The sequence below is a fragment of the Temnothorax nylanderi genome, unplaced genomic scaffold, assembly GCF_030848795.1.
Source record: "Temnothorax nylanderi isolate EJ_2023f unplaced genomic scaffold, tnyl_v1.0 TNYL_tig0021_pilon, whole genome shotgun sequence".
Taxonomy (NCBI): domain Eukaryota; kingdom Metazoa; phylum Arthropoda; class Insecta; order Hymenoptera; family Formicidae; genus Temnothorax; species Temnothorax nylanderi.
In genome coordinates this window covers 198075-211359 of record NW_027249083.1, presented here as the reverse complement: position 1 = coordinate 211359, position 13285 = coordinate 198075, and the positions used below count along the sequence as shown (strand labels likewise).

Below are 13285 nucleotides of genomic sequence, written 5' to 3'. Positions count from 1 at the left end.
TCGCGACGCGTGAAAATTAAGAAAATTAAGAATCACGGAAAGAGCTGGACAATATACCAGCCTTAAATACACTAAGCTGACTAAAATAAAAGTTACGTCGTTAAGAACATTATGATAAAGTAATAAAAGATTCAAGAAACCTTGAATTTTAATCTTAATTCAGAAATTGTTAAAACGCGTTTAAAAATCACGAGCTATCGCATATGAAAAAATAGGTCCAAAACGAAAAACAGCGCGTTTTAGATCACAGCATTGCTGCTCTAATTTTAGGAAGCTTTTACGCCGATGGAGAACCTAGGGCAATGTGGTGTCAAGTTCCTCGCTTTTATCTCGACACACTCTCTCTCTCTTTTTTTCTTTTAAACGGATCCGGAAATGCCTGCACTAACATTTGGAATTCTAAAATTGCGAAACAAACTTCAACTATACCGCAATCTCGAATGCTGCGACCACACGGCGTACACGTATGTGTAGTACCGCCTGCTCGTTGGTTCGGATAAGAGTAACTCAACACTAGTATCTACTTTGGTGTTGCCAAATATAGTTTACACCGTTTGACACGTGATTCTGCAGGAAACGTAGACGCGAGTTTACTAATACCGCAGCTGCTCGGCTGTAGATTGCAGTTTCTAGCGTGTGACTTGCAGACTGTGATTTAGTGACACAAAAAGTTGCTACTCGCGTGCGCGACTTGCCCCTGAATAGATCGCGAAGCAAACTTCTTGATTGATGCTAAGTGGAATCGAAAAGAATACCGAGCAACCGGTCTAACAAGACGATAAGAAAATGTAATATGTGCATACACGCATCTAGTCCATTGTAGTTTACAATGGACGTGCAATTAAATGCATAACCACTGCAGTAGATTGTTGATATGCATCGATATCAAATGTATCTAAAAAAAACTTTGGATTTTGAACGAATTGTTCATTTTATTAATTATCGCGAATTTGTGATGGAAAATTCGCTTTTATCAATAAACAATAACGTTATTAAAGCATCCAAGTTTTATTTCTGATGCGACAGATTCTTATAAATAATATAACACGCGAAAAAGCTCTGATCAATATGAATATGCAATATGGACTTTTTCATTCTGTTAAACTTTAAATTGATCACTGGTATCAATTGTCATATTTGGGCTATTGACATCTTTGTCTGGGATTACGGCGATACCAATATCAAATGCAAACCATTATATAAACCTCGCGATGTAGTCTTCAATGAAACGAGTATTTGATCTCGTTTCTCGTTATCACACAAGCCAGTAGACAGACAGTATCAATCCGCTTGATAGAAATAGCAGTTACAATTCCCTGCAATCCAGCGTCTCAAATAACACGCACTCGATTGTTATTTGCGTTTCTGCATCTATCGCATGTGCGTATCGCGTGATATTTATTGATTCCGTCGAGATAGGAATCATGTCTGCCTGTCTTAAAAAGAACAGTATAAAAAGGCAATGTTTCGCATGATGTCCCGACGTTCGAGCTTCTTGCAGCGAACCTAAAACGGAATGCAAAAAATCGCGGAAACTATGTTTAGAACAGAGAAATTTAACGCAGTCGGAAAATGTCGGTAGGAAAGGTCAGGGAACTATGATAGTCTTAAATTCCTCGCCGCAACTTACAGAAACGAAAGAAATTATATTGTTTCGTTAATATTTCTCTCAGTATTATACGATTAATCATTAAATTTTACTGGTTTTCTATACATTTACAAAAGAATATAAAAAATTTAGCAGAATTCTTTTTTATGTACGAAGAGAGAAAGAATAACTCTCTTTTTACCTTATCTTTCTCTTCATTCGCTTTTCTCGAAATATCATAATCGCCGCTGCATAGCGATCCCAAAGTGCTTTGAGTTCGTACGTAATTGCTTTAATAATCATTGATTCAGATATAACTTAGAATATCTCGGGAGCTCAACTTCTCTCGTACTCTCGGAATGCATTCGATTTCGCTGCACCGAGATATAATCGACTTTAGGCGAAATCGTCTATCGGGACCTGTGGAGCGTGGGTGACGAGGGGGAGAGGCAATTAGGTGATTAAACGGCTAATATGCGCGGAAGCCGCGGGGTGAGTAAACGCAATATCGGTCGATAAATTCTCGATGGAGTTCCGTTCGGCTTTATCGCGTGCTACGACTCTAAACCATTCCCGCGCGGTTATTCCTGACTGGTAAGAGGTATACGACGAAAGGGGTTGAAAGGAGTGGATCTTCCCTTATGTGCAGCTCGAGCTTTACGTCGGGTTTCGGTGCCCGAAGTTTACAAAGGAGAGATAAAGTACTTCCACAAGTACAGCGAACGCGGTCGTGCAAGTCGATGGAGTAGATGAGGCATCAGTGAATGATGTTATCGATGTACCTATTGCTAACTTCTGTGATCGATAAAGTAATAAAATAAATGGACGAAATTAATTGAAAGAATGATAAAATGATTAAATAATATTAATGATATAATCGATAAATTACTAATTTTGGTGGAGGCAGAATTTCTACTCTCTGAGTGTAGTAGCGTTGCTTATTAGATCAGGTCTTATTTAATTAGTAGATTACACATTCTTATAGCTACGTGAAATGAAGTCGAGTTTGCTCCCACGAATACGAAGTTTCGCTTGTTATTGTTATTAAAATTAATGTTTAATTAACATGTTCCTGCGAGTGGCGCGCTCGTACGATCTTCCAAAGGTTCTCTAACGCACAAGGAAGTAACAACCTTTCAACTTTCCAACTATTACCCTTTATACGAAATGTAATGAAAGAGCTCTTTTTTAATTTTTCCTAATTTTAATACCATATGGCATATATCAATACTGAGGCATATGCACGTACACAAATACACCGTTATTCACAGACTTTGATTTTGATATTGATAAGACTCTGCAGAAGGCAGATAGACATGTTTGATTTCAAATTTCGCTTTATTTCGATTTATTTCGCTAATATATTACAAAATTATCATATTATAAACAAACGTATCCTGCTTCATATTTAATTAGATTACATATTGGAATTCATATTTTTAAACATTGTGTCTGTTATCCCAATTTTTAAACCGGATAGCAAATTAAGGAAATTTTTCTAGCTAATTAAAGCTACGAATAATATCGCTGAAAACGGAACTGCGTCGGTCGCGGCGCATAATATAAATTTCCTCTCCATTAGATTGTGGTAATCATACAGACGACAAGTTCTTTGTCCACATTTGCTAGCGGCAGCAAACTGCGGAAACGAGACTTCCTCTATTCGCGAGCTCTCAACGTTCGTCTAGGACGACGAGAGATTAAAGATTTCTTTCATTCCACAAAGTAACTACGACGGATCCCTAGTAGTACCGTGTGCACCATCCTTGCAGACATAGTAAATGTAATCTAGAGGAGACCAGAAAATGCGGAAAGTTTAGGTTCACCGGGCCCGTGAACCGTATGTTGAAACAACCCTTTCGACGTATATCGAAAATTACCTGTCCGCTTTCTCTTAAGCTCGTGCTTGCCAACTTTCAAACGTTTAAATCAAAATGACGCTGTATCGCGATACACAGTGAAAAAGCCATTGTTCAGATAATAATATCATGTTTAAGAACTTAATCTACATTTATCAAAAGAGAGATATTGAAACATAGTTAGATATCAAAGGTTGATGACAAACATAGGTATAGAACATTTCGTATATCTTTCTTCAAAGACAGCAGGATTTTAAAAATTAGGCCGACATGCGACGTAATAGGGGAAATTAATTACTCCATTACTCCTCGTCATTCTATTTTGCTAAACAATTACTAAAAATATATAGTTACACTCATAATTCGTACTAGAATATGCTAACAAATTTCGCATAAAGGTTTCGCGATAAATTATCATGTTACAATTCTCCTTTTGCGACATAAATAGCTTGTAATAGCGCCCGCGAGGTTTGTTGAGCATTCTTCAACGCATGTTAATGTACCGTTGGAGAGAGGGAAAGGCATACACAGAGAAAACATAGAATCACCGCAACCTTGGCGTGGTCGTGAGAATGAATATGGCAATGCGCGCGTTCGCTCCTCATATCATACGTATGCAGCACGCGTGCGGAACGCGCGATTTCCCGATCGTCGCCGACGAGACTCTCGCGTAACTTCTAGCCGCGCGAAACCAAAAATAGCACGTACAAGACACGTGCTTCTACACGCACAATAATACTACGTATTTAAAAAGCTGAAGGCCACTCGATAAAAATTAATCGCCTCCGCAATCGTCGAAGCGATCGAGCAACTAATCTTTGTTTCGTAAAAAATATCCAACGATAAAATCTAACGTTGCGCGTGCAGTAGAAACATTTCTCTCGGCGAGCAGCAGATCTTTCAACTTTTCGAAAGCGAGAAAGCGAGTTTTCCTAGGGGAACTAGCCCGCATTTTGCGCCGGGATCGTTGTCGGATTCGTGAATCGGTGTCATTAATTAACTCGTCCGCTTTCATTCGACGCAGCCGTGCGTGCGAAGCGTGGATGTACGCTCGTTGCTCCTTCCTTTACTGCCAAAGTATTTTTTTTTAAAGCTCGCCACGTATATTTACTTTCTGCGATTTTCTGGTTACGTAAAAATAAATATTGACCGATGGGGCCGACTGGGTCCACATTTGTCAACGTGGTGAAATCGTTAACAGGATTCAAAGCTCAGCTGCGATACACACATGGAAATCTTCATCGTATGTGATATCGCTATTGCTCGTATTACCGCGAAGATAGAAAGGTGGATACATAGAGGATCTCTTGTTTCCGCTTGCAAATCCCTGATGTAGATTCAGTGGATCATAAATCTCCCATTAACTGCGATTTATATAACGAAGCTGCAATGAATAATTTGATTAATGGATCTCCAACACTTTATCAAGTATTGTTGTATGATAAAATTATTGCTTTTATTTTGTTAAAGCGATGATGAAAAAATTAACAGGCATTCACGAGTGTCGCCGAGACAATATATGTTTGCACTGAGAAAAAAATGTTGTTAATTTGACTAAACTCGTTTAGTTGTAGTGATTTGTTTAATGTAAATATTAATATATTTAAATCAAATATGCGTGAGTAATATCAAGAAATATTTTATTTTATTTTATATAATATTTTTTGAATTAACAAATGTTAGCTTGACAGCCCGTGACCGCTGCATTTAGTTGAATCAAATAATATTTCTTTGAATCAACGATTTTTTTTTCTCAGTGTGGCAATTGTTATGCATTCTATTTATTTATAATTGAGTATCTGGTAATTATAGAAGTCTGTTATATATGGCAAATAATTGGACCTCGCTTTTTCATACAGATATTTCACCCATATGTAGTCGTAGCGAGGCTCGAGACGAATACTTATAAATCAAACTCGTTACGACTCGATAAATTAAAATAAAATTTTTTTCGAGCGGTAAAACACTCGGAAAAAAAGAATTCGCGAACCACAACGTTAACCCGGCAGGCAATATCGGCGATATGTAACCAGGCAATTACCGCAGGCACGCATCGAGCGATGATTTGTATTCCGCGACGCGAATAACAGCGCGACCGCACGTAACCGCGCGAACGAACCGCGCCGTAATTAAAATCGCAAAGCCATTTAAATCGCGCCGCAGGTGCGAGTCTTTGTGCTCTCTACAGAATGCGCGAATTTTACTGTATTTCGTTCAAATGCGATCTCTCACGTTCTTCAGCGAAGCTAACGATAAAACGCGTCCGACTCGTCGAGCATCGTCACGCTCGACGGCACACAAACGACAATCGGCATATCCGAATTTCCCTTTTGTGTGACTCTCCTTTCATGTTCATGGACGTTGAGTTTTGATCTTGTTTATTGAAATACTTCCTCGGTTGTTCACACGTGAATGTCATGAGAACACAGATTAATCAGTTGTAGTAATTTTAAATATTTTTAACAAATCAAGTTCAAGATATAAAGTAACGAGCCAATTATGTATATATATCAATTTATTTCAATTTTTTGATTAATTATTTTTTGCACAGCATCTAAGATGTTACAATGTTACATAATTAGCAGCAAGCCTGCATATGTCGTTGTACTTGTTCATCGTAAAGTTTGAAGCTAAACTTTATTTAGTGAAAATGAATGTTACAAGCAATGAATGTTACAATCTGTATAATAAATATATTCATTATAATTCAAAATATGAGTGGTTATATCACTTGCAGCATGAGTCAGAAAGCATCGTGTTATATTGTAATTTCATCGCGTTATATCTTAAATTCTCTCGATTAATTTAAATCCAATCTGAGTTAAACACAGTGACATTATTATAATTAAGTAATTGTACGAATATTATCGAGCGAATATTATACGAGGGGGAATGAGAAAATTGTTAATTGTTTAATGAAAACTGGAGTAATTACTATTGAGGTGATTCATGCGAACTCCATGTTTAATTAGAACGTCCTGAATGCATTTCTATTTCTACAAGCGTCCTTCGCAATTCGTCTTCCTCGGTGACAGGCATTGTCGCGTGGTGCACCACCGGAATTTTCCTAAAAAAGATCGGCGTCGCCGCCAAGCTTTTCTTTTCTTCGGGTTTCCGAAGGATGCGGTAGAAACCACGGAGCCGGAAATTCCGTTGAGCGAGGGTGGTTTACGGGGACACACAATGAAACGTAAGGACCACGTCGGCCGAGTTTTACCGTAGCTGGAAAGGAGCTCTCGTCTCTTTCTCTCTCTTTTTTTCTTTTTCGTTTTAACAGGCGCCCTGTTTTCCCTTCCGTGACACTTTTTTCCCCCGTTGCTTGGATTAACTTGGTTCTGGTTACCGGATTAAAAAGACAGGCCCGTGCGGGCGAATTTTTTCGTCGACGAGTGACGGTACTCAGAATTTCCCCAACTGGCTGTGGAAAAGTTAGAACGATCACCGGCTGCTTAATTCGTTATCCGGCAACCGATTAATGCAGTTAGTTCGCTCGGTAAATTGTTTGGGATGCGCCAACAGAGCGAGGAACAAAAAGTATATTCGCGAACTTTCGCGAGCTTTCGCATTTACCTTAGCAACTCTTAGCTTTTCCTTAATCACCTCCAATCCAACGGCGTCGTAGTAAATGATTTTGCTTGTCGACTTTTCTGTTGTTTCAACGTATTGCACACAATATTGCGTTACATATAATGTTTCGAATTTAACAAACCATATTTCATCGACGGACTCCCTGATCTTCTTGTTAATTTTTCGTGTCTAACATATAAAATAATCAACATCGATTTGCGAGTATCGGGAAGAGAATTAACTTCGGGATTCACAATTATTCGCCGAGGAAAAATCAATTTTGTATTAATTAAATGAGGCTTAAATTTCGCGCAGTGGGTCCGCAGAGATACTCTGTTTATATATAGAGATATTCAATAGCCCTGACCCAGCAATATATTTGTTTCTCGATATCGACGGAAAATGAATGCGGGTCATGGTACCGCGCGTGCAGGAGCCAGCGGCGGGTATGATATCAAAAACGGTCTCTGTGGTAGCCGCGAGCCCAAGTATAGATTGCTAACTGCCCCTGGACAATGATGTACACCACGCTGAAAGGATTTCAAAGGAGTGCACTGTCGACCGTGTATCGCGCGCAGTGTTACGCCGTCGCGTCCTATCGTTGTGGACTTGGCTTCCTGAAGAAATATCGTTACTGCGCCATTTGTCTCCCGAGAGTAAGCCGCCTCGCGGATATCGCGCGTCGGAGATACTTTTCAATTCGGTTAATGTGTTTCTGAAAATTACCGAGTGCACGTTTCAACATGTATACTGCAAAATTTCTATGTTGCGGGACCTGTGGGGATTAAAATTCATATTTTATCATACGGAGTCTGATTTCACGCGCGCTTGCATTTTGAAATAATGACAGTTCATTCAATGAGAGCTCAACATCATTTATACTTGCATTTGACAGGCACTCATTTACTAAATTAGCTTATTTTAATTATATCTGTTACCTTCTGTCGTAGCGCACTTTCCATGAGCAATTTCAAGTTTTTTTTTGTTTTTTTTTTTAATATTATCTTCTTTTACGAGATAAAATTGTCTTTTAATGTAAAATCGTATTTAATTTAAAATTATCTCAACGACCGTATTTGTAATATGAGAACCGCTGAAAACTCCTATTTCATTTTGCGCAGTAATTTACAATTTTAAGTTATTACAACTTTACGTTATTTAAAAAGAACGTCGCGTTTCGAACGTTTCCGCAATTGTGAGTGCGAATTATTTTTTTTATACAAACTAGCTAACTGGGACTGTGCTATGTTTAGACAGCGTTTGTTGTCGAAGCGCGCAAGGAGGCTAATCAATAATTCATAATAGGATAGGGCACCTTCGTACGGTCCATCCACCCCGGGCGTTGAAACCGCGTCTGTCCAATTCTGCGTTACGTTACACGAGTAATTACTGCCACAATTTAAGTTCAACGCGGCGGCACCCGCGGCACTTAGACTAATTAAGAGTCGAGCTTCCGTCACGTTACTCACGTTGTTTCGCCGTCTTTGCACGCGACGGAAGATAGTTAAAAGCTTCTTTTATATTTTTCTTGGCGTTAGATTGTAGAACAGAAGACCGACGTAAAATGTAGCCCAGGGGATATTGTACGTATCTCGCGTACGGATCCCGCGTAAACTTCTAAAACGGGTTGGTTGTAACAGACTATCTTGATTAAGTCTTGGCTGATTTTACCATTCTCCTTTCAGTCACTTCGCCGTAGTACAAAATAAGAAATTAATTGCAGAAGAAATTGCTTTTCTTTTAGAGAAGAATATCGTATTTAGAAAAATTCAGTCAGTGTCTTTTTATAGTGATGCATTTTTATTTTATGTTAAAAACTTTAGAATAAATCCAAGATAGACAGGCGCAAAAATACACGTTAAATTATTTAGAAGTCAATAGTTTTTCTCCAATTTTCAAACTATGATTGGAAATTCATTCCAAATTGACTAAAAAAAGTCGTCGTTAGAACTCGTCGTTAAAACCTGTTTATTCAGATATATATCGTATAATAATTGATAAAGGAAATTAAAATTTAATTTAATTTGATAATTGTCCGAACTAGAAAGTCATCCGGACTGTAATCTCAAAGCTTAACAAGTCGGCCTACGAGCCGACTGTTCTAGTGTCATTCTCGGTGCAGCATCCACAGGTCATGCAGCATCCATTCTCTTCAACACGAAACGCTCGCAGGAAAAGTATCCCGGCTGGGACAACGCCCATGAATTAAACATCGCGCGCCGTTGGGCTTCGGTGCAAACGAGATTCGCAAATTCATTTCTGTTCACTCGGCACGCGTACGGCCGCGCTCGAAAGAGAGGAGAACGCGCCACCAATTCCGAGAGTTTATGAATTTCAGGCCGAGGCTTTCCAGCCTCGGAATCACGATCTAATAACGCTGACTGTTTTACGCGCTCGATGATATGACAGTCGGCAAATTGGATTAACCGTACCGAAAACGATAAACGCGATACACACGTAGTCGGCTGTTCCGCGCGCTAATAATTGACATCGCCCTCGTAATCACGGATTTAAATTTACACAGCTTGTTGCGATTAACAAGCATAGAAATCATACTGGTAAAGAATTTAGCGTGAAAATTGTATTTCCGCGATGCGAACTATTGTTATCCAACCTAAGTGAAAGTATTGTTATCTGAGCTAAATGAAGCTATTGTTATATAAGCTATGTGTTATCTCATATTCGCAATTAAATGTAAGGCTTATGAGATTACCGTATCTTTTTCGTTGGAAAAATATATGTATATATATATATATATATATATACACAGAAACTAATATAAGGCTGTCAAAGATCTAAGCTTGGATCGTATGGCTTTTGATTCGTATCTTTTTCGTTATTGCCAAAATTTAAAAGTGAAAATTAAATAAACCCCAGTTAAATACCATCGCATTCTTTTTTAGAAAAACTTTACTTTTTTACGGATATATGCTGTAGCTCTAAAAATTACATTCGAATACCATTTTTCATTATTCACTTGCTTAATATTCGCTTCGTAATAAATACGGCTTGCTTGAAATTCCCGTCCATTCAGTTTACGTCTTACGGAGTTTATCACTTATTCTTGGGGATTGTTGAATATCCAGTCATATTTGGTTTCATGGTTGGAGAAAGCGAGCATCCGAGTATAAAATTAATTGCAGCTCGATGCAACGATCTCAGGATCTCAATTTTCGCGGGAGAAATTTTCTTTTCTCAGATCTAAGCACAGTCTTACCGCTATTAATGCAACAGGTGCGCGATCGGGCTTTTCGATGTGTTCGATAAGAAAGAATCGGCCATGTTATTCGAGCATTGAGTTGTAACGATACGATAAACCGTTATTTTTCTTTTTTTAGAAAAGAAAAACTCAATCTATAGGGAATAACTTATATAAAATAAATTTAATTAAGACTAACTATAGGCTACTAATTGCAGGTTGAAACTGAGATGATTAAAATTAATGCATCTTATACAAATATATATATCTACAATATAATTGATGAATATAAATGACTCAAATTTTTTTTTATTTGCAGCTAATTACAGTTTTATATATTTTCATGTGCTTCACGATGAATCATAAAAAAATGGATATTATTTTTTTTCTCTTTCTTCCACCGATCAAGGAAATCGATATGTTCTCTCTGTATATAATAGCGTTTTATATATCTTTTCTTATTTCAGTGGCAGCTACCGAGAAAAAGAAGAAGAAAATTTTATCTGCACATCGAAATTGAAGATCGATATTTTCCCTCTTTTCAGGACCTCGAGCATGCGGACGTGCTGACGGTGGGTTTCAATGTGGACGGCGTCGAGCGTGTTCTCGACCTTCGGCTGAACACCGATTTAATTCCGGTCGGCTATCAGCAACTCCACCAGCATCGCGGCACGTACAAAGTGCACACCCCGTCGAAAGTTGTAAGTACCGCTCGGGCAGCATCCAGTATTCGCATCCCTAGGCGTGCTAACCGCTTTTCCGCAAACAACGTTTGCGCTAATCGATATCGAACGCGCGAGCGTAAATTCTATCGACAACCAGCACCGATCAAGAAGGAAAGCGTCGAGAATTCATTCAACTTAACCCCCCCCCCCCCCCCCGTGATGCTCGACCATTCACTCGCTACTCGTCACGTGTCGAATGGCCACACAAAGAGCGGCATTATCGCCGTTTAATGGCATGATACGCGACGTAAAATTTACGATCGTACATATATGGCCGTTTGCTCTCCGCAAAAAAAAGGGATAATCGATACAACTTTTCTCAACAATTATCGCGGACAATGAAGAGCCATTTTCTGATTAGATATCATTTTATTACGTATATTTTATTCCTTTGAAAGTTTTATCTTGTGATGAAAATGCTGAGCTAAGCGATTATGCGTAAACATCGGCTGTACAAAAATAATCTCGCTGTGCGTATCACTGGCAAGAAATAGAGTCGAAGCTTGTTCGTCAGTTAGTGTGTCTTTCTTATTTGCTCAATTTGTCGGTTTGCTCTCTGTGTTTGGTTTTTGCCACTTTTCGGTTATCCTTCATCGAATCGATGTCACGGCGATTCTACAAGTCGACTTGGCTATAGAACCATCGATTTTATGATATGTGTTCGCGTAAAGAAGGTCGTCCGCACAATTTAATTTTAATTCGACTCTATAAGTAATCATATTATATCAATATTTGCTTGCTATCATACTTCATATTACTACTAGCAACCTTCGCAACAGAATTGATCAACATTAGGGAACTCTAGAGACGATGTTTTATTCAGTCAGGCCAAACAAAGAGATGCCAGGCAAAAGAGAAAATAGCCTATTGTGATAAAAGATGATTTCCGTTTTAAACGAAGAATCACTCTTTTGGACAGTCCGACAATCTATTTGTGAGAAAGTTCATTTAATTCCACGCTCGACTCGTACTTCCGGTCCCACGTAAATTAAAAATCTCCGCGGGTGTCCGTGCCCTCTCGTCATATCAGCCCGCCGTCATCGCGTGGACGGAAAAGGTATAAGTTAGGCCCCCGTGCACAGGTATAATACCCGACTCGGCCGAAATCGATCGAGGTGACTCACTCCGTCTGCCGTCTGCATGTTTAATAGAACGTCTCGTTATAAACACACGCAAATGTGTAGCGACGTGTTGGTCCCGGGCGTACGCGGCGGGCGTGCCACACCGTCACGTTAAAACCGTGCATGAGCGGCGGTCGCGGGGTTTCCGCTTTATAATTCAAACGCCGCGACGGAAGAGAAAGGCAGGAAAGACGAAAAGAAAAAAGAAAAGAGAGAGAGAGAAAGAGAGAAAAGCTGATGGAATACTCAGAATACGTTGAATTACAGCGGTCGCGCGACGTGTCTGTGGAGTATATCGTGCGAAACGCGAGGATTGCCTCGGAAATTGTTCCTGCTAAACGTCTAATTCCGCTATCCATACAAGTAAATTTAAATTTGCGAATTTCAATTCTGTCACGCGAAAAGTAACTGTGATTCATCTTAAAATAAAAGTCTTTATATATATTTTGGGCAGGATAAAATAGAGAGAGCGACAAACAATATAGGTACTCATTATTTAAAATAAAGAACAAAAATAAAATTAAAATAAAAATTGTATTTATAGAAAAATATATTCATTATTATTTTTAACTTAATACACTTTTTATATCATAAAAATGCATTAAATTAAGAAAATAATGAATATAAAATAATCATAATGACGAGAGAAAAATAAGCCACATACAGTACTGTTTTTAAAAATAACAAAGACTAACTGCTCTTTATCGATCGTAATATTCTGCTCGACTATTTGTAACGAGACAATGATGAGCATAAAAAAGTCATCTATTAGAATGTGGGACGGAAATCAAGCTGAAAATGTAAAACTCACCGCCAACTGGCAGAGTTCGTTGCGCCTAGCCGCAGCACCGTACTTACTGTTTTGCACAATTGTATTTAATTAATTGGTGACTCCGGCTAACGGCTCTGCCTTTCATCGCCCCACCTCCTCTTCTTCGCGGCATAAATACGGTTTATCCGCACGGATAAACCAATTTTGAGCTCGTTAAAGGAGAAAATGCGGATGTGGAATAAGCTAGAAATTTGAGATACCAGCGTAATATTGCCTGTTTAAAACGTTGCGTAAAAGTTTTTTCTAATATATAAAAGGTACATATAAAAATATATAAAAATTTGTAAGACTCGATGGTGCATACATTTATTTATATTTGTAGCACCGATAATGCACAAAAGTTTAAATCATAAATATTGTACATAATAAATATAAGATTGAGCACATTTTACAG

At 38.5% G+C, this 13285-nt stretch overlaps 1 protein-coding gene across 1 annotated transcript in view; it reads left to right on the top strand.

Moving 5' to 3' along the window:
• Meltrin (disintegrin and metalloproteinase domain-containing protein meltrin) overlaps window positions 1-13285 on the top strand; it is an 80641-nt gene that overhangs the window by 52790 nt on the left and 14566 nt on the right. Inside the window, exon 3 of the mRNA XM_071700137.1 lies at window positions 10759-10914. Within this exon, the coding sequence (XP_071556238.1) occupies window positions 10759-10914 (156 nt within the window). The remainder of the gene's footprint in view (window positions 1-10758; window positions 10915-13285) is intronic.